This window comes from Fukomys damarensis, unplaced genomic scaffold (assembly GCF_012274545.1).
Source record: "Fukomys damarensis isolate Sample0158 unplaced genomic scaffold, DMR_v1.0_HiC HiC_scaffold_10, whole genome shotgun sequence".
Taxonomy (NCBI): Eukaryota; Metazoa; Chordata; class Mammalia; order Rodentia; family Bathyergidae; genus Fukomys; species Fukomys damarensis.
In genome coordinates this window covers 38,607,170-38,635,042 of record NW_022900922.1, presented here as the reverse complement: position 1 = coordinate 38,635,042, position 27,873 = coordinate 38,607,170, and the positions used below count along the sequence as shown (strand labels likewise).

General features: G+C 43.4%; 2 protein-coding genes and 1 pseudogene across 2 annotated transcripts; all 3 read right to left on the bottom strand.

Moving 5' to 3' along the window:
- Positions 1-4,219: 4,219 nt before the first annotated feature.
- LOC104861543 lies at positions 4,220-6,621 on the bottom strand (annotated as a pseudogene).
- A 1,749-nt stretch (positions 6,622-8,370) lies between these two features.
- On the bottom strand, positions 8,371-9,261 carry LOC104861351 (putative vomeronasal receptor-like protein 4). The gene has a single exon (XM_010622729.2). It carries the CDS (start codon positions 9,235-9,237, stop codon positions 8,371-8,373), a length of 867 nt encoding a protein of 288 aa, XP_010621031.1. The 5' UTR covers positions 9,238-9,261.
- A 15,318-nt stretch (positions 9,262-24,579) lies between these two features.
- LOC104861544 (putative vomeronasal receptor-like protein 4) lies at positions 24,580-25,482 on the bottom strand. Its single transcript, XM_010623036.1, has one exon. It carries the CDS (start codon positions 25,480-25,482, stop codon positions 24,580-24,582), a length of 903 nt encoding a protein of 300 aa, XP_010621338.1.
- Between the last annotated feature and the right edge of the window lie 2,391 nt (positions 25,483-27,873).

Here is a 27,873-nt window from a genome sequence, read left to right as displayed (position 1 = left end):
AGATTCCACCTCACCCCACAAAGAATGGCTGCTATCAAGAAATCACACAATAACAAATGTTGGCGGGGTTGTGGGGAGAAAGGAACCCTCCTCCATTGTTGGTGGGAGTGCAGACTAGTGCAACCACTATGGAAATCAATATGGAGATACCTCAAAGAGCTTGGGCTGGAGGTTCCATTTGACCCAGCCATCCCTCTGCTGGGTATCTTTCCAAGAGAACTAAAAGAATCATATCACAGAGAAGTATGTGCACCCATGTTTATAGCAGCACAGTTTGTAATAGCTAAATCTTGGCAACAGCCTATTTGCCCATCCTTTGGAAGATGGATAAAGAAGTTGTGGTTTTTCTATAAAATGGAATATTACTCATCCATAAAGAATGAGAAAATAGATTCATTCATAGGAAAATGGATACATATTGAAGATATACTCCTAAGTGAAATAAATAAGTCACACATGTGTAAATACCGAATAGTTTCCCTGGTGTAAATAATCTGCAACAATGCATAAGATTCTAATAAGATTACTGACATTTAGAAATGGGAAGAAAGGAGCTAAAGGTGTAGGGAAGGTGGGATGGGTAGGGGAAGAGTAAAAAGGGAAAAGAAAAAAATGTGAGAGAATGAAAAGATGAAAATAAAGTGTTTGTAGATGGGGAGGGGAGGAGGGGGTGAAGGGAGGGCAGAGGTAAGGGGAAAAAATGAGAATCAAGACTTGTCATGTAGAGGTACAAGATCCCAACAATGAATGTAACTGTACTGTATCCCTAAATTGTATCAATAAACTCAATTAAAGCTGAAAAAAAGAAAAAAATCATGCAGAATACATCTTCCTATTTTGACTTTATTGTCACAAATCTATATGTACATGAGAAATGAAGGGTAGTTGTGGTTACTAACTACATCAAATGTTTTCTAAAATTGAGTGTTTGCAGTTTCTCCTACCTTTCTTTTATCCTTATAAGGTGTGTAACAGCTCTGCTTGTAATTGTTCTTTGCTTAAGATTCTAGATTGAATTTACATTTTTCCAACTCAATCCTGACTTTTCAGAGGGAAGCTCCAAGTCGCCCTCATCTTGGAAACCCAAATTCCAGAACACCTTTAATGGTTCTGAGCTACTGATTTCCCAGCATCTCCTTACTCATTCAGACACTTTCTATTATTCCTGCTAAATCCTTTCTTCTTTGTGACTAAAACTTTAAGTGCTGTTTTTTTTATTGCATGAAAGATCCATTCTTCTGAGTCAGTTACTAGAACCCAGTCAGGAAAAGTTTACTTTGTCTTAATGTTTTGTATAATTCATAAAACAGTGCTAGATAGCATACAATTTGCAAAATGTCCTGGGTTTTTGTTGCATTCAGTTTTCTAAGGTTGCACTCAAATCAATAGTAAAATGCAGACAGTATTCAATAATTCATTATCTTTGGTAAAACTATTCTCACTATTTTGTCTCCTCACTATATGAACTCTGATATCCACTTTGTGCAGGGTCTGCTCTTACTAGGATATCAGAAAAACAGTAAGGCCGGATCTACTGAGGCAGGTATTTCCACATAGTGGTGATGTCCTTGGGGCACCACCCAGACTTTAGAATCATGGATCTCCACGGCCAGACAGGCGGCCTCCCAAGGCAACCCAAGGTCCTACCAACTGGAAAGGGAACAAAGCTCTGCAGGGCTGTGCTGTGGTGAGTCTTACTGTCCAAATAGCCACTCCCTCCCCATGGAGTAGATCCCAGGGTTGGTTGGTGATTGCTGCAGATAGCCCCACACCCAATTTAAAAAGAAAAGGAACTTTTGGGGTCAAGACTGAAAGGGAAGGGCATGCCAGCACTCAGCACAATTCTCTGTCAAGTGTCACCATATAGACATGGGCACGAGAACTAAAGCAGGATTCAAACTCAGTACATTCACATCTACCCTCATACATTCTTTAACACTTTACTAACAGAAAACAAAGACCACTACCATCTACTGTGACTTACTATTTTACTTAACTCAGAATGTGCTAAGTCTTTAGTCCTTGGGATATAAGAGTAAAAAAAAAATCCAAAACACAAGTAAAATCAAATAATTTGGGTGGAGGAAAGCAACAGATTTTATGAAACAATTAGATTCTGAAAAAATAAGCATTTTTGTACTTCTATTGCTTCATGTAAAAAACGCACCCACTGGAGCCACCTGTTTGGGTGAAATAAGTGCACCGTAGACAGAACACAGAAGCAGGACACATTCCATGGTGCCCCAATCAGCAGGGCCAAGGGTACAGGGCCACAGCCATCTTAGGGTAAGGGTGTGTGCATGTGCGCACATGCGTGCGTGTGTGTGTGTGTGTGTGTGTGTTAGGGAAACTAAGGCAAAGAGAAGGGCCCTAGTGAGGGGAGAAAGGTGAGTCTCCTGGCTGCTCCAGTCCTCTCTATCCAGGCACAAAAGCAGAATTTGGCCCCTTCTTCTCACAGAAGCTTCTGAAGTGTGTTCAGTGTGTGGGAGAGTGACAGAGAGTAATCAAGTCCCTGTGCATTTCTCAGTTTCAAAAATATTGGTTGGCAGTTTCAGCAGAAGTAATCTGTAATGACATTAAACAGCAACTTTACATTGCTCAGAATTGTTATACATATATAAATGCCCACTGAGTGCAGGCCAAATGATGTCATCAGAGTCACTAACATTCTTAACTGTATGAAGTAAGTTCACAGATTAATTCTATTGCTTCTGCCTTTTAGGCTAGCAGAATATTAAATCATTAGGTTTCATGACTACCTGGTTTGATTCAGTCATTTTTAGGATCTTTGGCAAGATGCAGTCAACTTGGGTTACAGTTTCCTTTCCCCGTAAGCATATGGTCCCCACAGAGGGTAAAGTAGTGTGTTCAGGACACCACCTCTCAGGCAGTTTCCTAGTTAGCATTCTTGAGCACAAGAGGCCAGTGTGGGGCAGTCTGACCTACCTAGTCAGTGGGGAGGGAACATGTTTACCTCAAAGCCAGGGGGTGGGCCAGGGCAGGACAGCAGAACCTTGAGGGTTCTGAGAAGAACTGAGGAGAAAGTTCCGAGTGGGCCTGCGAGGACATGCAGTCCTGTTTGAGATGACCTGTGTCCTTCCAATACCAGATTCCCAAGAGGGCCCCAGGCCCGAGCTGCCCCAGGAGCAAGGGAGTCCTGCTGCAGGAGGACTAATAATATAGGTCTGGGGAAGTCACCACACAGCGCCCAGAACCCTGATTTCATACAAATACCCACACGGAGAACAAACAGTTCTTGGTGATCCCGAAGGGGCCCACCCTTAACTCAAATAAGAAGCCAAGTGCCCACACACACTTTTCTGAGGAAACTTGGCTGCCCTTCCTAGCAGCACCCACACATGGAAAGGAAACGGGGCTGCGGAAGGACACAGCTCAAACAAGGGCATCATGAACATTGCCCAGGCTGTCCAAACTCACATTATCATCATCATCATCCAGTGTTCTCGTCCACGGAGCCGACGAGCACCACATTCTGCCCAGGTGGCGGCAGCAGAGAAGCTGAGCTGCACGTACACAACTCACCCGGGCAGCACAGCAGAGAGGAAAACGTGATCAGAACAAGCTTTGGGCGCGCTGTTCCCATCCCATCCCCTCTACTGCTGTCCTCGCGTCATCTGAATTTCCCCAACCCCACGTTAAAGACAGGTCAGTGAGCTCATTCTCTACACCACCTGCACCTGCCGCTGTGATCACCCGTCATGCACGGACATGGCACTTCTGCAAAATTCATAAATCTGAACTCATCTTTAAAAATCCCACCACTAACTCATCTTACAGTACTTCGTCTCACATACTTAAAAAGATTTTTTTCCTAAGTGAAATGGCCCCAAAAGAGCCCAATGATTTTTGGGTTTTTAAAAAGGGATTCAGTTTAATTTAAAAAGGGTGAGGGGATAAAATGTAAACCGTGTGGGGGATCAGGAGTTGCTGAGATCGAATTCTGCACTGTGGGGCTGGGGAGGCCACAGCCAGGGAGAAGGCCCAGCTCCTCCAGTCACCCCAAACTCCAGCCGTGCTACTGGGGATCCAGGAAAGTCAGAAAACGAGAAATCAAAGTGGAGGCTCCTTTCTTGTGGGTGGGGGTGTTTATGTGCGCAAAGGTAGGAAGCCACTCCCCGTGGACATAAGGTACCTGCCTGTGGGGACCACATGTGCTCCACAGTGACGCTTGGACCCAGAGGTGCCCAGCGTTTGGACCTCAAGATCCCACATCTGTGGGTGGCCAGCAGGCCGGGCACTTCTCCACCTTCTTGGCTTTCTCGAGGTTGTCGCACTTTTCCCTGTTGGGGCGGCGACACCGTTCGTTGATGCTGTAGATGCATTCGTAGTGTCACATCTCCTCCATCTTCTCCACGGGGTAGAGGGCTTCCACGTAGAGACGGGCGAGCCTCAGCCGAGTGGGTCCAGATGCTTGTCGCAGGCCCCGGAATAGTTGTACTGCAGCCGGAGGTTCTCGGCGAAGTTGCCCACAGATGGGCTGTGCTGCACAATCTCGCGCACCTCCTAGTCTGACAGCAGGTAGGGAGAAAGCACCGGGAAGTCGGGGGAGGGAACCACCAGCTCGTCTGGGGGATCTTGCAGAAGTTCTTGCTGCTTCTTTCTGGGGGTAGTGGGGGCCCCTCGTACTCTTCTTGGAACCTCTCAGCATCGATTGCGTAGCTCGCCAGGTCCCCGCACTCGGGGCGCAGGACTCGCACCTTGCACTGCTGCTGGTAGGAGCAGCGCTGTTCAGGGTCCTGGCGCCTGCAGCGCTCGTCCAGCTTGCCCACGAACTCCAGGGTCCAGACGCGGTCATTTTTGGCCCAGGGGTAGAACAGCTGCAGTTGTACCGCTTGCGCAGGTTCTCGTGGGTGAAGAGCTCAGGGAAGAGGCGCACCAGCAGGCTGGAGGCAAAGTTGCCAATAGACAGGCTGCTCTGGTAGGTGCTGCGCAGGCAGTCGGTGCGTGGCACCTGGAAGTCGGGCTGCGGGATCTCCAACTTGTCAGTCAGTGGACAGCAGCAGATCTTCTTGAGCACTCGCCCTCAAAGCTGTCGTCCACCTTGGCCACTCAGGTGTTGTTCGGGAGGCTGGAGGAGTAGTAGCAGTCATCCCTCGGGGTTCACCCTCGCTGCCCGCCTCCAGGTCATCTTGGATGCTCTGGGAACATTGCTGCAGCCAAGCTCCCTCCTCCTGCATGTCGGGAAAGTAGATCTCCGCGTGGTTGCAAATGTGTGGGTCCAGCTCCCGCTTGCCATTGTCGCTAGCCCAGCTTCCGCGGTTCAAAGGGCTCAGGGAAGAGTGGGTGGAGGAGGAAGACAGCAAACTCACCCGGAGAGGAGGCTTCTTCCCGGAGCTCAGTGAGGTCCGTCTGTCCACCACATGGGCAGAGGTGATGGTGCTGCTGCGGTCCAGAGACAGCGCCTCCTCCTGGCCTTTGTTGTCCAAGAAGCGGCTGGTATCCACTTGCTCAGCTTCAAAGAAGCGGGGACCTGGCCTCCTGGCTGGCTGTCCTCTATTTCCTGCCTGGCCCAGAAGAGGCTGAAGAAGTCGTTCAGCTGCGGCAAACACTTGGCCGCCACTCCGCCGCTTCCTTCCTTGAGGGGTTCAGACCTCCACATAGTTGAGGATAAACTGCGGGGGCAGCGACTCCAGCTTCTGCTTGGCGGCAAAGCCGCAGGCACTGCAGCCTCGGGAGATGGCCGCATCGCTGAAGAGCTGGGGAAGAACTGTACCAGCAGCAGGCAGGCCAAGCCACCACCCCACAGGCTCTGGTCCACGATCTGCCTGAGCTCGGCGTCATTCAGCTGGTACTAGGGGGTGAGGGGGCTGGAATCTAGCCACCAGCTCAGAGGGGCTCACTTGCTTCTCCATGCGGCTTACCTCCAGGCACAGCGGGCCCGCCTTGCTGTGCAGCTGGGACACGTTGGACTTGAGCGTGTTAAGCATGAAGAACATCTTCTGGATCAGGGAGTAGATATTGGGGTCACTGTCGGTGGCCGCCCCTGTGCTACTGTAGGCTCGCTTTTGAGGCTTGTTCAGCAGGCGCGGCGGGGAAAGGCTGTTGCTGGGGTTTGGCTTCTCGAAGGGCTCGTAGGTGCTGAGCAGGTCCTCCAAGGGTGGGCTTTTCTTCTCCATGATCTTGTGGGAGACGCCATAGAGAGGCTTCTTGTAGGAAGGGGTGGTCGTGTCATTGCAGGGCTCCTCCCCACCAAGCCATACAGAGCCCACGTTCCTGCTCCTGCCAGTTGGCTCTCCGTTGCCCTCACAGGGTGAGCTGTTCTCCCTGTTCCACATGCCCATGCCCATCAGCAATGCCCCTTCACACCAAAGGTCAGCAGGGAGGCAGATGCTGTTGGAGATGCAGGTAGCCGAAGACCAGCAGAGAGTGGAGGCCAGGCCTCACCGTGGGTATCCGCCTCTGCCTCCTCACACTGGCGACCCTGACCGGCTGGCCGCTGCTGCCCTGCCACCGGCGATTGCTGGAGCCCTGGAGGGTGGTGGAGACGCTATCTGGAGGGTGCGGCCAGCAGTCCAGAGTGACATCCTCGCTTTCAGCCTCCACCTCCACCGTGGTGTTATTTAGAATTTCAACATCTTCTCTGGATTCAGTTGAGTTCATCTTCTATTCCACTGGAATGCGAGTTCCCTACTTGCGGCTTTTGTGTCCCACGTGTGGGGAGGGCGCGGGGTCGGGGGTGGGGGCACGGCGCCTGGGACTAGACCCCTTCTGAAAAACCAACCCCCCCTCCAAAGGCCCCACCCCCCTCAAAGACCAACCAACCAACCAAACAAAAAGCTATGTGGACACAGGACAACCAATCCCAAAAGAAGTGAGTGCTTTATTATTGTTTATTAGAATAGTAGGAGTCACCTTTGTAAAGAGAGATATGGTAAAAGGATTCTTAACAAAGCAATAGGAGCCTAATTACTTTAAGATTTTGTACTATCAATGTGTTGTATTAGTAAGCTTTCCTGTCTCTGAGACTCAATACCGGTACCCACAAATCAAAAGATAAGAGGTTTCAGGGAATTCATTCCACAGTTGGCTACTCCAAGATAGACACCTCAAGGTGGAGTGAAGATGTTTGGTTCACATTAGCCAGGAAGCAGAGCAGGGGAAATGTCCAGTGAGGAAGGGGCCAAGAACCATCTATAGTACCCAAGGGTGTGCCTGCAAGACCACCCAGAGCTGTATTTTACCAATCCCTGGGTGGCACCCAAAGCAGTTTGATACAGTTAATCTCCACATGTGCTTAAGAAGAATAAGCATGAAATGTTTTTTAAAATGGCTCATTCAGTTATTTTCCTGGTTAAGCTATGCATATATTTTAGCCACATATGTACTTTGATTCCATTTAAAAAATTAAAGTCAAACTCGAAATAATGCAGAATCAGATTTTTATAACTCTAAGAGAAAAAATAGTTGATGACTGTGCGGAGTGCCTTGGCACTAACAAATGATTTCTAGAAACAAGTTATAAATTATCTTCTTAATTAATTTAGACTTTGAAAGCAATGCTTTTACATGTTCCAAAAACCAGAAAATATTGAAAAGCTTCTACTCACTGTTCCTCCATTTGTCTAGTTTCTCTCAAAATAAGTAAAGACTCTTACATTTTTTTTATTCTTGCAGAAGGTGATAAAGATAAAAATCTAACAATTTTACTCCATTTTGAATTCTATTTTCACTTTTCATTTATTCATTAAAAATGCTCTTGAGTATTATTCCATAGCAATACATTTTGAACTTACCCATTCTTTCATAAATACCAAAATTTCAAATGTTTTTGTATGGTTGGATACTAAGATTATTTTCTTTTTCCTATTTGGTGCTAGGTGTGGAACAAAGGGCCTCATGCATGACAGGAAAGTTCTGTTTCCACTCAGGTACACCTCTGGCTCATGAGTATTTTCATGTAGCTAGCAAAATAGCACCTTCCGCTGGAGAGTTAGGTTGTGTCCCTAAAATAAAATACAATATTTTGCTGTTGTAGTTCTTAAACTAGTATGTGTACTGACTAAAAGGTGAATGCTTCAGTAATTTTGCTAAATTGTTCTCCTCACTACTGGAAGCCTGGTGGTTAAAGAACCATTGTACATACACACAAACTTTACACCATGCTTTGAAAGGTGGCAGGATGGAGAAAGAAAGGACAGCTGGGTGCATCTACTGTCTTTTCTGTATCAGGTAAGGGCTAGCTGCTCAGTAGGCATATTATATAAGGATGAACTTTTAGTTGTTTAAGCCCTTGTCAGTTGATTTTTAAACTATAAAGCTTAGCAGAGCCAATAGTTATTTCAAACTTTCTTACTGAAGGGTTCAAAAAAATAGGCATTTTTCTGAAATCATTGTTAAGCATGCCAGTATTCAGCCAGGTGTCCCTCTGTGAATCAGCACAAATGGACTGACAATCGCATAAGCAGGGCCCAGAAATTCGTGAACATTTACTGCTAAGAAATCTTTCTCTGAGGAGGCAATTATATATAAAGAAATAGCACAATCTGTCCAATAAAAGAAATGAAAACTCAGCATCAGAAGGAGAACACTCTGCACGGCTTTGAGCTCAGGGGGAATTTTGTAGACCTTGTTGTTCTGCAGGTAGAGAACCCGCTGGTGGTGTGTGTGGAGAAGAAACACCATGTAGCCACTGGCCCCACCCATGACACCCAGAAACACAGTATCTCTCAGACCCATGAGAATTAGAAAAATCCAGTTTTTTCCCTGAAGTTTTAGCATAAAATAACAATTCGGGTCACTTTTACTAGTTTGTGATGTGTTCTTGCTCAGGACAGAACGGATCAGGTTCATGCTTATCAAAGGGTTGAGAATCCAGAAGAAGAAAAACAAGGGTAGAATGTGCCATGGATCCTTTAGTTTGAGCTTCCTCCACCTGGAATGCCCCGGACTGATGGTGATGGCCTGCACCCCTGTGAGGAGAGCGATGGTGCAGATGGACAGGCCCCGGGCCACCCTCTCCAGGTATGAACCAATCTTACAGCTTGTGTCACTGAGGAAGTTTCCTGAGCTGAATACTGCCATTGTCTTTAGTACTCCCTTGGAGAGAAGCATGATGATATTTGTAAAAGCTAAGTGAATGAGAATAAGATGTATAGATTTCTTCCTAGGTTCCATAATGAACATACTCATATAATTTACAAAAACAAACATATTTCCCACTGTGCCAAGTCCAGTTAGAAGGATGAATATTGTTATTTTGATAATGTTCAAAACCATTTCTAACTTGTAGGACAGAAAACCTTGGATCTTTCAAATATTGTTTGAAGAAAGAATCAGTAATGATGATAATGTATCTGCAAAATACATTTCATAGCACAGCGTATTTCTGGTATATAATGGACAGCTTTGATACATGCAACAGAGCAGACTTTTGTCCAAAGAATATTGTTCCTTTCCCTGGCACTTTTTCTGGAACATTCTGCAACTTTACATGCCATCTGTGGAAGAGGATATAAACATCTAAAGTTGTAAAATAGACTTTTTTGTTACCCATACTAGTAAAACTTAACAGCCTTTTAAAATTTTTACAATCCCTTATATTTGTAGTGTTGTGTGCTGAGTTAAACCAAGAAATTCCTCCAACCTGAATGTCTCTCCCCGACTTTTTTTTCTTTTATTTTACTTAAATCTATCATATCGCCATCAGCCAATTCCAAAAGCCCGGGGCTTATTTTAAATCCTCTACCTCTTTCAAACCCAACATGTAGACACTTGTGATCTTATTGCTTCAAGTTAGACAACTCAAATTTAGAGACATTTTTTCTTCTGTAATTCCTCTTTTTCAAATATATCTTTCATTCTGATTAGCATAGCAATCCCTGGTTTGTGTCCTGTTACCAAATTCTCATATTTTGATTAGACCTTTCTGTTCTAGAGTTGTCTTTTAAAACCTTGAGCTGATTCTGTGACTTCACTGTCTACACATTTTTGGTGGGTTTTCCTTGATTTTAACATGAAATCAAATAGCATAGTACTTCACTGAAGGCCCTCCACTGTTAGTGCTTAGTCAGAAAGACCTCTGGAATAAACCTTTGGTCTGAAAATATATCTACCTCATGCAGCTAGGGAGGATGGCAGGAACCATGAGATGCTCTCTAGGAAGGTCTTAGGAGCAGTCAGAGTTTACACCAAGAGACCGTTAGGAACCTCTCAGGGAAGCCCAGATCAGTTCTGGCTGTTCTGTCCAGGGAGCTTAGGTGTTGTGTGCTCTCATGAGACAGAAGTGGTGTATGAAGTAGGACTCCCCATTAGTAACTGTATAGCACAGTGGGAGATTGGTAAGAAAAGTGTCATCACTCAAAGAAGGGGTCATGATACAGCTGCTGCATAGCCATGTTTCCAGTTATCTTTGTAACCAGACTCACCTCGTCTGTTCTCTCAATCTTTTTTTTTTTTTATCAACAAGGCTGCTTTGACTTTTAACAGTACAATTTAATTTTTTTCTTTTTTGTTGTCAAGATTGCTTTTAAAAAAGGATTTGAGAAGAAAGACCACGTAGGAGGTAACAACAAGGGTGACTGCCTCTGAACTGGTGCTGGAGAAAAGCAGATACCCTGAAGTGAGAGAGAAAGACAAAGTCTAATGTGGGAGAATGAATGAAAAGAAAGCCCAGCTGAACTAAAATCCAGTGCTTATAGTATATGTGAAGGGAAACAGGACTACTCCTGGATTGGGGTACCTTGGCCTCACTCCAGACCTGCCCTACACTCCATCTCGGGAGAGGATCAGACTGAGGGAGGAAGCTGGCCCCTCGGTGCTGGCCTGGCTAATTGAATAGCCTTGCAGTTACTCTGAGGCCCCCACAGGGGCATGGAGAAGTGAAACATACTCCACCCAGGGATTCAGTGGAGCTGAAACCAAAATAGGGCCGAGCAAACTGCCATGCACCCATGTACCCACCTCCTATAACGAGTTGCACTCCAGTGCTGGTGACCAGTGGGGCTTACCCCCATCTATCAAAAAATTTCACTGGAGCTGGCAGGTGGCAGGGCTTGAGAGAAAAGGCTTACCTGAAACAGAAGGAAAAGTCACCCACTTCTCACTTATAACAGGAGTGCCATACACAGGACATTCAGCACCCTACCCATGACTGCAGGTGGCTCGTGAAGGGGACCTCTACCCCTGTTAGCTGAGAACTGCAGAGGAAAGGGACACTGACAAGAGCAAAACAGAGGAGAGATAACAGGAAGAAGGGAGAAGTTCAAATACTTCTTCAAGGGCTGGGGATTTGGCTCAGTGGTTCCACCTTGCAAGGACCTGAATTTGATCCGTGGTACAAAAAAAAAAAAAAAAGCGAGGGGGGGATTGGATCAAATACTTCTTCAAGGGCTGGGGATTTGGCTCAGTGGTTCCACCTTGCAAGGACCTGAATTTGATCCGTGGTACAAAAAAAAAAAAAAAGCGAGGGGGGGATTGGATCAAATACTTCTTCAAGGGCTGGGGATTTGGCTCAGTGGTTCCACCTTGCAAGGACCTGAATTTGATCCGTGGTACAAAAAAAAAAAAAAAAGCGAGGGGGGGATTGGATCAAATACTTCTTCAAAAAATATTCCATTCCATTGTCTTTAAATATTTTAATACAGATGTTAATTGTTTCATTTATATGAATAGTTAATCTTAGTTTGGATTTGTGTTATTATTAGTATTTTTTGGTGGGAATCTTTTTGGTTTTTGAGTTGTAAATACTTTGAGGATAGTGATACCCAGTGTAATAACCAGTTATTCTTTTATTTAATTAAAAAGTTCCTTTCATTTTTTGACTAAAAATACTGATTCTGTGACAAGTACAGTGTGAAGTCCAGCAAGGGAGATCTGTAAAAGGAGAGCAGCTTCACAGAGCCAGAACATAGTGGATGCCGTTCTACTGTTTCTCCCAAAGGTGGACAGGCCTGGGACAGTGTGAGATCTGCCCACAACTGTGCACTGGCACAGGGGTCACAGCTGGCCCTGGGAGTGGCATAGCTCTGCCAGCTGGGTGAGGCAGATAGACAGCTGTGTGCAGAGAGACAGTGAGCAGTGCTGAGGACTGTGGGAATCGGTGAAGGGAATTATGGTTTAGCGATAGTTGAAAGAAATGTATAAAACCTGATTTCACAGACAAAGAATTGTCGAGCAGCATTGAAGAAGGAATAAAGTGCTTTTCGTCCCCCAGGCAGTCTCCTTTTCTGTCTTTAAAAGTCGGTGCTCTCTGGGGTCTTCGGTCTCCCTCTAGAGAGAACAATGACAGAGGACGGTGGCAAAGATAGCTGTGGAGGGAAGACACAGGCATTGTGATATCCATGATCCCAAATCAGTTAAGGCCCTAGATCCACGGAGGGCAGTAGGGGCCATGGCCAGAGCACAGCCTGTAGCCAGGGTATGTTTGGAGAGAGCAGCAGCCCTTGTGGATTCAGGCAGGCAGTTGTGTGGTCCATGGGGGACACTGCTTGGTGCTCACACCAACTGAGGCCAGCTTGGAGGGAGCTGTGTAGCAGCTCTGGGCTGATGCTGTGACAATATGTGCAGGTTTTTATTCTTGGTTCTGCTTTTATTTCAGTTGTAGTTGTGTTCTTGCTTTCTTTTTTGGAAGTGGGTCATCTTGGTTGTTTTTTTTCTTTCTGTTTTAGTTTTTTCTTTTTTTCTGATTCTTACTTCTTTATTGATATTGTTTGGTCATTATACTTTAACTTGTAAGGTTTTTCCCCTTTGACATTAGTTTTTTTTTTTTGGTACTGGGAATTGAACTCGGTCCCTTGTGCTTGTGAAGCAGGCACCAGAACCACTGAGCTAAGTCCCTGGCCTTTAGTATTTTTGATATATTTTGATTTGTCTATTCATGATTTTTGTTCTTCTTTCTTCCTCATTATCTCCTCTCCTTGCTTTACTCATCCTCCTGTCTATCTGTCTAATGGCATCAATACACCAGAGGCCTGCACAGTGCACTAGAGAATAAGAATTAACCAGTGCCTTAAACTGAAGAGTGACCTTCAGGGGTGTTTCAGGGTAATCCTAAATAAAACAGGGCTTAGAGGCTCCAAACAAAGCCACTTAGAAATATATGAACAGATTCTGACAATCTCACAGCCTGTCTCCATGGCTAAATACATCCTCACCCATCTGCATACCTCCTCCTACCTACTACACACACATTCTCTCAGACTCCCTCAACACCAACCTTTTATGTCAGCTATAGAGATAATTCCAATGGAGTTCAACTTCCTACCTTTTATCAACAATATTTTATCTACCTCCCCCTTTCCACTCACATACCTTCCCCCCATCCAAGACAGACCATAGATAGCAGTAGAATATAATCTGTGGTATTGAGAAAAGCGTAAAATTATCAAAACAAGCTTTAACATCTATGATTGATGTAAGCTTGGCTATGTGGATGCTATTTTAATCAGTAGAAATCCAGCAACAGTTAAATTGAATACATTATAGTGGTAAAATATACTTCTGGACAAAGAAAGCCACAAACACATCACTGGAGAGCAGAACTTTACCAAAGAGATCCTCATATCAACCACAAACTCTCTTCACTGTTTAAACTCAATGCTCAGCACAAAAAATAGGGACATGGAAAAGCTAAGCAAATATATGCCTCCAAAGACTCCCAACTTTCCCAAAGCAGACCCAAGGGGGCACCAATGCAGAGGCAAGCAAACACCACACAGTTGAGCTGTAAGAAATGATTATAGATTAATAAACAAACTTGGAGAATTCAAAGAGGATATAATCCAAAAGACAGTGGAACTATCATACAGGCTGACCAGTATGGTTATAGTAGAAACCAATAAAAATTGAGAAGAGCTGACCAAAATTATTCAAAATATAAATGACAAATTTACAAAAAATTTTAGAAGACTTGATGAAAAGGTGACACACAATACTCCAGAGATAAAGAATTCTACAAAATTTATAAACAGCAGAAACAACCAATGTTAAAATAAGGTTTCAGAAATAAAAGAGATGATGGAAAAAAATGATGATTTACACAAAGAAACCTGAAAAAGCATAAGAGAGCAGTAAAAGTTTTCCAGCAGCTATTAGATGATACTAAGAAGATAAATACAGGGCTAATTGAAATTAGATAGAAAGTAGAAGACAGCACACATGGAATAAAAAATCTGTTTACAGAAATCATAGCAGGAAACATGGAGAAAGAACTCAACATACAGGTAAGGGAAGCTTACAGAACACCATAACTGTGATGAAGAAAGAAACTCCCCATTACACATCAAGTTCCCAGATGTCCAACAAAAAGAATCCTAAAAGCAGTCAGAGAAAACAAAACAAAACAGACAAACAAAGAATAATAAAATCATTAGGACAACAGCAGTCCATTTGGCTCAAATTTTCAAAGGGTAGGAGAGCTTGGAGTGAAGTGTTTCAAGCTGTAAAAAAACTTCTAAAACAGAATAATATATCCTGTGAAACTATCAAAATTGATGAAGAAATAAGGACAAAGAACACCTTAATAGATACATGAACACAAAACGAACACTCTGAAAAATACTCCAGAGTATCCTAGACAGAGGCAATAAACCAACAATGCCAAAAATTTAGATAGAATGGATACATCAAGCAAGGTGAGTAATTAAACAAAAAGGGAAAAATAAGGGAGTAAACAACAGAAAGAGAATTCAATTTGTCAGGAATAAGTCAATACCTTTCCATAATAACATTCATTGTCAATGGCCTTAGCTCCCCAATTAAAAGACACAGATTGGAAGATTGGAAGGAGAAGAGACAGAACTCAGTTGTTTGTTGCATTCAGGAGACTCACCTAATCTTAAAAGATATTCATAGACTAAAAATCAACGGATGGAAAACAATATTTCATGTAACAGGACTCCAAAAGCAAAAAGGGAGAGCAATTCTGTTTTCAGAGAAAACAAACTTTAAGATGAAACTGATCAGAAGAGACAAAGAAAGTCACTACATATTAATTAAGGGAAAAATTCTACATGAAGAAATAACAAATGTAACTATATATGCATTGAATATCAGTGTGCCCAACTTCATAAACACTGCTGAACATAAAACATCAAATGAACAACATAATCATAGTGGTTGACCTCCTTAAGTCACTGCACTGTGCCGTGGGACAGCAGAACTTATTCCTTCTCTCCAGTTCTTTTGGTGGACCCATTATCCAACTCTGCTCCCCGTCTTCCCCATCTCTGGGAATCACTATTGTACCAAATGTGTTGCAATTTTCACCTTTTAGACCTGGGTTTGATTTTACTCTTTTATAATGAACCTCTCCTATCTTATTTGTCACCTGTGATTTACATCAAATTAAACAATTTCACAAAAACAAAGAAGTCGGGTTGTTTAGTCTAATCTTAGGGATTCACATATGTTCTATGTACTTGGAGGTGCTCTACAAATCCTGTATCCTCCCATTTCCTTCCAAACATGAAAGGATGTCTTAAATTTATCTTCATCTCCAAGATCTCTGGCAGCATGAGCTGCATGAAGCTAGCCTTGTCCCAGGCGTGATACAATACTGATTACTGCCTTTCAACCTCAGTTTCCTTTCCTACTAAATGAGGAGACTACAATCTATACCAACACATTAAACAAAATACATGACTTGATGTGCACAGCCTTTAGTGAAATAAATGATGTGCCATAATAGTAGGAATAGCAGTATTAATTAGTTGGTTTGGAATAAGAATTGATTAAAAATATGTAAGATATCTCAAATTCATCAAAAATGAATGTCTGGAATGTTCTTCAGTACTCTGGTGTCCTTATCAAATATTTTCAGGTTTTTGTTATTTTTGTCTGTTTTCCTATTAGTCTGGCCCTCTTCACCTCTCAAAGGTTTTGAAGCTCTAAATCAGATCTGAGAGCAGCTCCTGAGACACTTACTACAACACTTAGCTTTCTTTTTGACTAGTCTATATGAGCAATATCAGGGGAGGAAGAGGTGAACTCTCTTAGGTTATTTTTGAGTCATTATCGGAAACTATTTTAAAGGACATGTTTTGCATTCATGTGATGTATAATGCCCCACCTAGATCTAACACCTAATGAGTTAGGCAGGTAATCACATGCATCTCAGCCCAGATTTCTCAACTAAAAGTGAAGTCAGTACTCTCTGTTACATAAGACTAAGACAGATTTACAGTAAATTACATCAAATTATACTAACATATAGTCTAGTTAAAAATACTAAGAATTTTCTAGACTATAAGTTTTAATCATCAACATTAATAGATTCCATTGTCAAACTGTCATAAAATGCACAAGGTTGACTTATACATATGGTGTGTTATAATTTTAAAGACTGATACAAAATAAAGCCTCTAAGACACACTCACATGCACACACATGCATGCGTTTGCACACACACTTGAATTAACAACTTAATGTATACAACAGAGGTGACCCTTGAATAAAACACAGAAATGCCACCAAAAATGAGGTGAAAAAATTTTATGAATGCTAATAATGGTATGACAGTCCTGATGCCAGGGAAAGTGTACACTTAAAAGAGTTTTTCTTAGAAACATGAGAAGCTCCTATATCATTCTGATTCTTGAAAGAAAGCATAAAGATAATCATATTCTAAGACTTCCCAGACACTTTCCAGGGCATCAGATCCCAAACACAGGACCTGGGTGCTGAAGGGCTTCTACAGGGTTATCTGCTGGAATTGGTCCCCTTCCACTTTCTGGCCTGGGTACGTACCTTTTCAGGACCAAAAGATGGATCAAGCCACACAGATCATTTCATTTAGTCAAAGGCAAAAGCAAATATTAAGCTTCTGAGGGACATTTTCATGGCACATGTGAGTAAATCAAAGACACGTCGAGTCTCCTCACGTTTGCAGCTCTGATGCAGACCAGCTCCAGGTCGGTCCTTCTGGCAAGGTTTGGCTCCTCAGGTCAAATTTGTACCTGCAGGGTTGCAGAACTCCTGCATACCATGAACCATCACCAAGACTTCAATTTTTACAGCTGTCATGCTGTCAGGGTAAAGGAAACCCTCTATGAATTGCAGTCCCTGATGTACAACTTTCCCACTCCCTCCACAATTACTGTGTTTGGCTCAGAAGTTTTTGCAGCTCAAATCAGACTTAATTGTTTTAATAGAAGGATGTTTAGTGAGAAAGTGAACAATTTACCAGTTTTCTGTGTCTAGAGTTTCCCATTCTTCAGACCTATCTTCTCTTTCCTGAAGTTCCAAGCCGTGAATCAGAATGGTGACCAGCTTCGGAGACAGAACAAATCCAGTTTCTTTCTTTCTTCAACTGGCTTTAAAAAGAGGGGTAGAATATCAAGATGTGCTCTGGGGCCTTGGTTTCTGGAGCAGGTGCCAACAGTGTCCCTGGCAGGAGATCACCTTGCTCTACCTGTGCACACTGGCAGCTCAAAGTCTTTGCCATTAAGTGCTTAGTTTCCTCTAGGACTGTTAAGTAACACATGGCACAAAAAACACTGATTGTGTCCTATTAGAATTATACCCTCATTTTCTGGAAGTGGACTTGGCACATAATGGACACTAAAAAGTGAGGCATAAATGAAAGAAAAGCCTTTCTATGGAATTACTGTTTTCATTAACAATTCTGAAGAAGGAAACCCAGACACAACTTACAAGTACATTGCCCAGTGCTGCTTGCAAGGGTACATACAAATATAAGAAGGAGATGTTTGATTTTCTGTGGTGCAAAATGGGGAATTTATCTTTCTTGCCTTAGGATTTCTTCAAAAGTCCAGAAACTTACATTTTTTTCCTTGTCTCTTTGAGAGATATGAAAATTTTTTGAAAGATAAAAAATGCTCTTGCAAATTCTTTGCCCCAGAATTGTTTCTCCAAGGTCCTGAAATACTCCTTTTGAATCAAATCATCAAGGAACGTCATCCCACACAGTCCAGTTTCTGTGGGTGCAGAGTCTCAGCTTTCTGGGCCTTACTCCAAGTTGCAAAACTGTCCCGTCATTAAGATGTGAGAAGTTTGTTTACTGATGGAGGTGATACATTAACACAAATGACCAGCCAACTCTCCAGGTGACTTCGGTGTGAACTATGTTTGACCTTGCAGTCAAGTTTTTTCACTTGAAGTTGAGTTACACTTTAAATTGAGAACACATATGTACTGGTTTGTATCTGTCAGGATATAAAGCGTGATTTTTACTTGCTGTATCTGTAGTGAATATCTTTGGACACACATAGTAGGATTTAATGATTTTCAATAAGAAAATTGGTCTCTTCTCTACTTTTATAGAACGAATTTGTGGTTTGACATGAGACACTGTTTACAATGATCTTTCTTGGAGGTAGGGATTAGCTGCATCAAGAATTGAACCTAGAGGATCCATCTTCTGCCCATTGTTTACTGTGTGTCCTTCTGGGTCCATCTGTCACACATTGTCCCTGTCTTGTAGCAGTGGTTCACTCAGGCTGGGTGTGACTCACACCTCTCAGCCTCTGTGTCTGTCTCTTACTCCCTCTCCCTGCATCCCTAGGATTCTACCCTGTGTGCCCTTCTGTTGGGAGTGATTTCCACATTGCACAGCTCTGGGTATTATATGTCTAATTCAGGGATTCTTGGCTGGGTCACAATGGATGAGGGCCATTGGTGTTATTTTCTGTTCAGTAAAATGGCAACAAAACAGACTTTTCTTAGATTTAAGGAAGAGGTTACTGATTGATAGTCAAGAAATGTTTGCTAGCATGCTCAGGGGAGGTACAAAGATCTGCACAAGAAAAGCAGGACGCAGTGTCATGCAGATGAGCACATCTGCACCTCTCGAGAATGCATGGGTGGGACCAGCACTTCTAACTCATCTCAGAGCTGGTTCTTGCCCTAGTGACCCATGTGGTTTCACTGTGCCACTGATTAATCTGTGAGAGCGGGACAGGTGCTCTGTGAAATCAGCCAGTCTTCTGACTAAATAGTCAAAAGTCTCCATTCCATCTTTCTCTTGTATAAAGCACATTCAATAAAGTCTGATCTTTGAGCCTCTGTCTCTATTCCTTGTTTCCTTGTTGCAAGTTTGAAAGAAGCAACATTCACCACTAAACCACAGGCACTTGCTAATAATTCATCAGATAAAGAAAGATAAGGAAGTCTGGATAAAACTCTCCCTCCCTTCCCTGTGTGGGGCTGGGGCAGGCAGCGCGCCACACCCTCTGTATTCCCTTCAGAGCCAGGAGGAAGCCTTGGTCAGGACGAAGCACAGCCGGGGCTCTCAGGACTCTACTCATGGGCTCGGCACTGGAGATCCTGATTGAGCACCACTGGTGGGTGCCGCTCTGCAAAGACCTCTTCTTCATTCACCAGACAGCTTTACTCCTTAGGGGAGCAAGTCTCTATTTCCACTGAGACCTCTGCTTCTTCCCACCTCTAGGTGTTAATGTGAGCAGTCATCTCCTCCCGGATGAAGCCCAACACTCCTTTTTCCACAGGAGTACCTGAGCAGGAAACTGGAAGTCGCCTCCTACTAGGAACCAGCAGAAGCGATTTGTGTCCTGATGGTCAGGAAGTTGTCTCTGGTGGTCAGTCAAGGAAAGGATATCTTTTGATGAAAATCCACCTAGTGCCAGACATTAGTACCACATCTCTTTCTCTGCTGTATAGAACTAGGGGTCCTAAGCGATCAGACTTTTTCTGGGGCTAGTTCTGGGAAAGTTCAAGGTGAGCGTAGGGTAACTTTTTGGGTCCAAAAGCAGAACATTCTCTGGGCAAGTAGGTAGGGAACATGTCAAATAGGACGCCAGCTTGGTGGGACTCTTGCCATAATATCATTGAAACAGTTGGTTAGATCTAAGTATGGTCTCTTAATTAAAAGTATTGAAATACTATTAGTTTCCTGAGTTTAGTAAGTGCTTTATGGTTATGCAAGAGATGTATTTCATTTTTAGAACATTAATACTAAGTTATAAGAAAAGAAGTGACTAACTGACCCTGGAAGATGAAGTCACTTGAGGTGCCCTAGGAGATACTGGCTGTCTTCATTCCCCAACTCCCCCAATGTCCCCAAATGTAATTAGACCACAGAGGACTCAGGGGCTATTAAAGAATCAGAAGCTCACAGGAGAACAAAGACATGGATCATGTCCACAATGAAATGATTGCTGGTGAGATCAGCACAGCTGAGATGTCAGGAGTTGGCTAGGAGAGCGAAGGAGAAAGGCAGAGGCTGTGGATCCACCCCTGGGAGAACTGCTGTGGTCCCTAGCAGCTCCTCCACAGGGGAACCTGGGCACTCATCACAGACGTGACTGAGAGCCATTTCCTCTGGGGACACAGAGAGGGCGAATAGCCGCACATCCTCACCACTCCCACGAAGCTGCACCTGTTGAAGCTCCAGTAGAGGAAGCTCCTCTTCTCCGAACCCAATCATGTCCAAGACCAGAGCTATAGCTTCCCTGTGAACAGCTACATGCAGACCCAGGTTCAGTCTGGACGGGGTCACCTATGACTGAAACCCAGTGGCTGTCACACAGCAAGTGAGTTCACAATGCAGGCCTGGCCCAAGCCCTTGCTGGCCCTGCCTGCACCGTGGGCTCCAATTCAGGGGCCATGGAGAGCTGGGCCACCCAACCCTGGAGCTGCAGCAACTCTGAACCCCTGCCTGGGCTCCCACTCCCGGTTCCCTACCAGCTTCACAGGCATCCGAGGCATGGACATGGTCGCCAACCTGACCCCGAGTCTGTGTGTCATGGTGATTGTGGACCCAGGACCCAGAGAGCCTGCCCACCCACCACACATGCTTGTGCTTCAGCCCTCATCAGATATCTGTGGCACAGGCCTGCAGGTGGCCACGTGCCAGACCAGTGCCTACAGGGATCCCCTTAGCCACACCTTCATTGGAGGAAAGAAAGATCAGGAAGATGCAGCAGGCAGGGACCTCAGCCTCTGAGGTCCCCAAAACTTCTCACAGTGGGGAAGGCACAGAGTTGATAGTGAGTGTCTCTGGCATCTTCATCCACAGGGACTGGAACTGTAGCTGGTCTTGGGGAAAAGAGTCCTGCAAATACACTGCCCTAAGATGCCCTTTCTGTGAAAGTAGAATCCTTTCCATTCATTTAGTTCTCATTTATTTCTGCAATGTCTTATCATTGTCAATGGGGATATTTTGTCTTTTTTTTTTTTCTGTTACCAGGACCTTGTGCTTGCAATGCAGGTGTAGTGCCACTGAGCCAAAAATCCAGCCCTCAGTGGAGATATTTTGAAAGTGATCTGTTATCCATGTTTGTTAAATGTTTAGTAATTTTCCTCAATTGTTAATACACAATGCAATCATTTGTAGACTGGTATTGGATCTGCTGAATTTGAACTTGTTACATTCTATGTATTTTTACTGTTTTTCTCTACACACAATCATATTATGAGTAAGAACAGTTTCCTTCTGTCATGCATTTTCCTCCCCTTTCAAGGTGGGTACAATCTGAACAAGAATATGGAATACACATAGTGACAGTCAACATCTGCATCTCATTCCTAACCTCAGAAGAGTTCAGGGTGTCTGCACTGAATACGAAGTTAGGTATTTTTTCTGTAGTTTTTAATCAAATTATAATATATCTCATGACATTTTTTGAGAATTTTCATTTTTTTCAAATAATTTTATTTCCTTTGTAAATATAAATAAAATTCAAAATTATTTTAAATATAAAAGCTACAGTTATAAAACTTCTAGAATAAATTTGAGGAGGGAAGAAAGTTCCATAGCATTGGTGCAAGGAACAAAAGCAAAATAAACATCTGAGAAATATTCAAATGTTTCTTGAAGTGTAAAGGAAACAATCAACTAAATGAAAATGTAGCACATAGAATAAGAGAAAAAATATATATACACATATATATTATATAAAGAATGACCCCATACAATGATAAGCAGTTAATATTCAAGGCATATGTGAAACTCATAAACTCCTTCAACAAAAAGTAAATTACCTGATGAAAATATGAGCAAAAGATTTGTGTACTATTGCAGTTGATTCACACCAGAGAAACTATTCAGTATTTACACATGTGTGACTTATTTATAAGAATTTTAATTTTTAATTTTTTGTAGTTTTTAAATTGCCTTTATGATTCTATTGAAATAAATTCAGGTATTTTATTTTGTCTTTGTGATATAGTGTTGCTTGATTTGTTGCATATTAATCCCTTTCTTTTCTGAAAGAAGTCTCCCTGGAATGAGAATGCTGTTATATCATATTGAATTCTATTTCATACATCAGACAGTGTTGAATTCTGTTTCATTTATCATTTCTTCATCAATGTTCATGAGTAATGTCAGCTTGAGGTATTCCTACTTAGCAATGGCTCTTAGTAGATTGTTCTATCAAAGCAATTCTAGGTTTAGAAAATGAGCCTGAAGCCGGTGTGGTGGCCCCTACCTGTTATCCCTGCACTGGTGAGGATGAGACACGAGGATCCCCATGAGTTTGAGGCCAGCCTGAACAACACGGTAAGACTCTGTCTCAAGAAAGCAAAACAATACCAAAACAAAAAAACAAAACAAACCCAAACAAACCAAAAATAATGAGCCTGGAGTTGTTTTACTCAAATCACGTTGAATAGTTTGTGTAACACTGCTATTTTTTCTTGAATAAATGTTTGGAAGAATTTACTTCTGAGTTCTCCTGAGGTTAGGTTTTAATTTTTGTATTTCAAGGTTGTTTTTATTTACATATTTAATTGATTTAATAAACATAAGGCTTAGATATTATAGTTTCTCTTACCAATTTTGGTGATTTTTTTATGTAATTCATTTGATCTACATTTTGAAAAATTAAAAAAAATGTTCCTTGCATTTTCTCTCAATATTTTGAATATCACAAATATTTGTTGACACATGCTACAATTTTACGTTAAAATTCTTTAGCTTTCCACCAAGTTATTCACTAAAATGTTTTTCAAAAATCTGAAAAACTTGAGTAAAACATGTCTTCCAGGGAGTGGCTGGAGGGGTAACGGGATGAAGTAAAATAATATTTATTACAAAAAGTCTTCCCTACTTTGCCGATTGTAATGTCGCCGATACAGCAGCACACACTTTCTCCTTAGAAATGTGTCATTCCATTTTCCCTCTCCGTATGAGGAGCAGACCGACAGGCTCGTGTCCCTGGCCTCTCATCTGCTCTCCATGGGAAATCTCTGAACACAGGCACATCACGCTCATCACGCCCTTCTGAGGGCTGCTCACCCACACTGCAGCCAGGACCCCAAGTTGTCCACGCTGCATCTCAGCGGCACACACATCTGCTGCACCTAAACCTTGAAACTGCAAGCAGCGCTGAAGTGCTCACTGCGGATGTCAAGCACTGCTTTCACAGAAGTGAGTGTGACAGTGGGACTGGTTCCTTAGATGAGCCAACCAACCCAACGAACAAGACCCCGCTGAGACAAGGAGTATGCATACTGATAATTTTATTGCCTAATTGTCAAACACAGTGATCAACTAGTGACCGGGACCCCTGCCCCATCCCAGGTTCCTTGGTCCCTAAGCCTCGTCCATAGTTTGCTGTCAAACATGAAATTTTGTCAGTTAGTTCATGAAGTGACCACTTCTAACCAGTTTCATTCAGTATTTCTCAAATATAAAGAGCTTTGGAAGACAACCCCGTGTACTCAGACGTGGTACAGGCTTGCTTGACTGTCTTCCTTAATGGTCCCCAGAAAGCCTGCTTCTGCGAGTCCTAACACACAGGGACAGGCTGTAGAGGAAGCTCATTCATCTGCAACCTATTGACTGACCAATGTCTACTTTGTTCTTCTCAGTTAGAGATCCTAGATTGTGTTGAAGCAGGAAACACTTCTTAGGTGCCCCACCTATCACAAGTGACAAAAACAAAACATTTTACCAAGAAAAGGCCTACAAATGTTGAGTTGAAAAGTATGACACAGTCTTGCCTTCCCGACATGGAAGTTTCTTCTTCCTGATGGTTTCTCCCTCTCCCCTCCCTAGTCAGAGTGCACATAGGTGAACAGTTGCACAAATATGAAGAGAGATGACACAGCAGAGCAGTGGAGCAAAGAAAGCCTGGAAAAGGGAATCTCGCAAGGCTTCTTGGAGCCCATGAGCCAGATGAAGACTGTCCAGTATAGACTTTTCTATTTTGTTAACACAGAATGAATAAAATATGAGTAGCAGGCTTCTCAACGATTGGACTCTGCATTACTCTGCTGTAACCACATTGAAGTCCAGCTTCCCACAATTTCCCTGCAGCCAGTTACCAAGGAAGTGAAGATGTGCAGAGGACTTAGGAGATCCAGGACCCTTTTGATGGCTGAGTTGAGCTCTGGGGACACTTTGTTCAACCGAGTCAACACTGCTAGATGGCTGCAATACTTCTATGTGAGTTTCTTTCCTCTACACTCAGGATCACACTAGCATGGTCATCTGATGACTCAGTATCTGCTCTTACAGCCCTTTTGCCTTAATGGCACTGAATTTTAGTGATTGATTCTAAGATCTCAAACTGGATCACTACACTTACAACTTGATATCACTTTTGGCTGGAGAAAATTTTTGCTGAATAAAAACAAAGACTGAATGGCAATGTTTTCGTTATTAAAGCTAATGCAGGAAGCAGTTTTCCCACTTTCTCAGTGACTGTGGCAATATTTAACCTTGCTGACATCTCTGCTGATCAACACAAAGGGGCTGAGACTGGCATAGCCCAGGCCTAGAAATACTTTAATATTCAATATCATGGAGTCAGGTGCTAAGACAGAACCTATGTAGAAGGAGAAAATGAAATCAGCCCAATAAAAAAAAAGGAAGCAGATCATGAGAATGAGAATTCTTATGGTAGCTCTGATTTCTGGGCTGGAATTCTTTGCCAACCTGGAGCTGTGCAGGTAGAGCACACGCTTGCGATGCTCATACAGACAGAAAGCCATGTGCCCACTGCTCCAGCCCATGAGACTCTGGAAGATGACATCCCGAAGAGCCATGAGAGAGAGGAAAAGCCACCTGATGATTTGCTTAGATCGTATCATGTAACAGTGCCTGAGATACATTCCAACTGCAGATCTGTTCATGCTGCTGACTGATGTGACATAGTGCAGCAAGTTGGAGCTTATCAGAAAGTTAATGATCCAAAAGAGCAGAAGAGACGTAAGAACTTGCCATGGGGACTGTGGTTTGAGCTTGCCCCAGAGCACGGTTCTGGGACTGATGGTGATGGCCTGGACCATGCTGAAGAGACAGGAGGTGCAGATGGAAAGGCCCCTGGCCACCCTTCCCAGATAAACCACAATTTTACAAACAACACTACCTGAGTAGTCATTAAAATGGAAAGGCAGTCTTATATCTAATATTCCAGAGGCCCAGAGTGTTATTGCATTACTAAGAGTGAGTTGGATGATAATAAAATCCATGGGTTTCTTCTTGAGGCCCATGACAGAAGCGTACACATGCTTTGCAAACAAAAAGAAATTCCCTCCGATGCCAAGTCCAGCAACAGAAAAAATGATTATTCTCCAGACAAAATTACTCCAGATCATCCTCTCCCTTTAGGAACAGAGTAAGGAAAAACTGCCGAAGAAAGTCAAATCAGTAAGGACTTCAGGCTGCAGTTTATCTTCTCTTTGTTTCCTAAAACGAAAAGAACAACTGTAGCACTGGAGTGCGCACGTGCCCATGTTTCTGTGGATAAATTGCTTCCTGTTATCTTTATCGCTTCCTTTGGCTTCTGTAACTGAAAGATGGTGATGACTTTATGACCTGCATGGCCAGTCTAGCATTTCTCTCCTGTATTTATGTGCTCTGCCTGCATCTCACCTGCTGCATGTTCCACAGGCCACACATTGGGACCCCATTCCCCACAGACCTGTGCCACTGTATGCATTTCTTAAAATACAATCACTTCCCCTTGTGTAAACCTGCATTCCATCTCTCCTCACTCCAAAACATATCCAGTTCTACATTTCCACGAGCAACCTCGCTCCCTGTGGAGACTCTCTGCGTTCTTCTCCCAGTTGCTCTGAGTGGTGGCTGGAAACCCTTCAGAGCTGCCAGTATGTCTGGAGCGATGGCTTTGCCAAGAAAAATCAACCTCTTCCTGGAGGATGAATCCTCTGTCTTTTTTTTTTTTTTTGCTCAGAAGAGTTAGCTAATGAGTGGCGGACCCGGAGGGACTTGCTACCTAAGCCCTCAATGGTCCCTCATGTCTCCCAGGGCCTCCAGACACAGCCTGGTAGTGCAACTGTCTTTGAGGCCTAATGTTGTTTATTTGACCACACTGACTTTATCCATTCTGTTCCTTTGACTCATTAATAAATTATGAGAATTCCAATTCCATTTTTTATATCTGCTCTCACCAACACATCTGAAACCAATGCCTTGTTGATATTGTTTTTTAGCATTTGCCTAATCTTCCATTTTATCTGTCCATAAAGCTGCCTCAGTATGTTGCCTGAGTGGTAGAACGCTGTATGTCATCGCTCCCACTCTAGGTATTTCAGTCTCCTTTCTGACTGTTGGAGATTTCAGATCAGATCCCTGTTTATTCCGATGAGGTCCTCTGATCCCTTGGTAGCTTCACGGTGGTACAAGTACCTTTGTCTCGATCTGTACAGTCTTTACTTCTTTGGCTTCTGTGCTCTCTTAATGAACTTATAATGAATTGCTAAGGTTCCTTGCACTCTTGCAAAACAAATGAGACCTGCACTCACCCCAGCCACAGGAACATGCAGGAAGTCACGGTGGCGATCTTGTCTCCTGCTCCTACTCTCTTCATACAGCTGGCTCCTGTCCTTCCGTCACACACCACTGTACGCTTGTTTCCATGATGAGCTCTTGCTGGTACCTGGAACTGTGCTACCACTTGCAGTTTCTCCCTTTCCTTCCTCCCCTTCACAGGGGGCTCAGGACAGCCTCTAGCTTCCCTCTGGTGTCCAGGAATCTGGCTGCCTGCCTATGGAAAATAGTTTTCAGACAAATGAAAAAAAAGAAGAAAGATGTTTGCAAATGGGAAAGGACCAAGAGATGAGGAAGTGGGAATTGAGAAGGACCTGTCCGTGCACTGACTCCCCAGGAGGAACGTGATCATTGTGAACTGCAAACAAGGATGAATGAAAAATGCAAGTGATGGAAAGGAGGCTTGGAGCGATGGTTGCAGAAGTAGACGGTAAGGTCACAGGTGAACTTAGGTGCTATTCAGGGGAGGAACCATTCCAAGAATATCTTTTTTCTCTGTGATGCTAACTACTGGGTGTCCTGGAGAACTCAGGTCAAGCCCTGCAGGATCTCCAGTGAGTGGGGGCCTCAGGGTCACCCAGACGTGTAGGGAAGTTGGAACTTTCTGAGCAGCCACTCTGAAGTTCCCCTCCTGTCTCCTCCAACTTCTAACTGCAGGGGACCTGATAGAGACTGCACTTCCTCACCTGTAACCCTGGTGAATCCCCGTGGTATTGGTCCATCATGCGGAGGGGCAGGTGAGGCGGTGTGCAGTGTTCACACCTGTGCCTGTGACTGGGGGAGTGGGAAGCTGCTCACAGACAGCTATTATACTATCAGTATTATGTCTCCTGCCACCCGGCCTTGTACAGTCTGTGCACAGTTCCGTTAGTCTATCACATTCAGCTTCCCACCTGGGATGTTAGTTTATTTTTTTGTTTGTTTGTTTGTTTGTTTTTTTTTTAATTTTATTGAGTTTATTGGTACATTTTAGGGATACAGTACAGTTACATTCATTGTTGGGATCATGTACCTTTACATGGCAAGTCTTGATTCTCATTTTTTCCCCTTACCTCTGCCCTCCCTTCACCCCCTCCTCCCCTCCCCATCTACAAACACTTTATTTTCATCTTTTCATTCTCTCACATTTTTTTCTTTTCCCTTTTTGTTCTTCCCCTACGTATCACACCTTCCCTACACCTTTAGCTCCTTTCCTC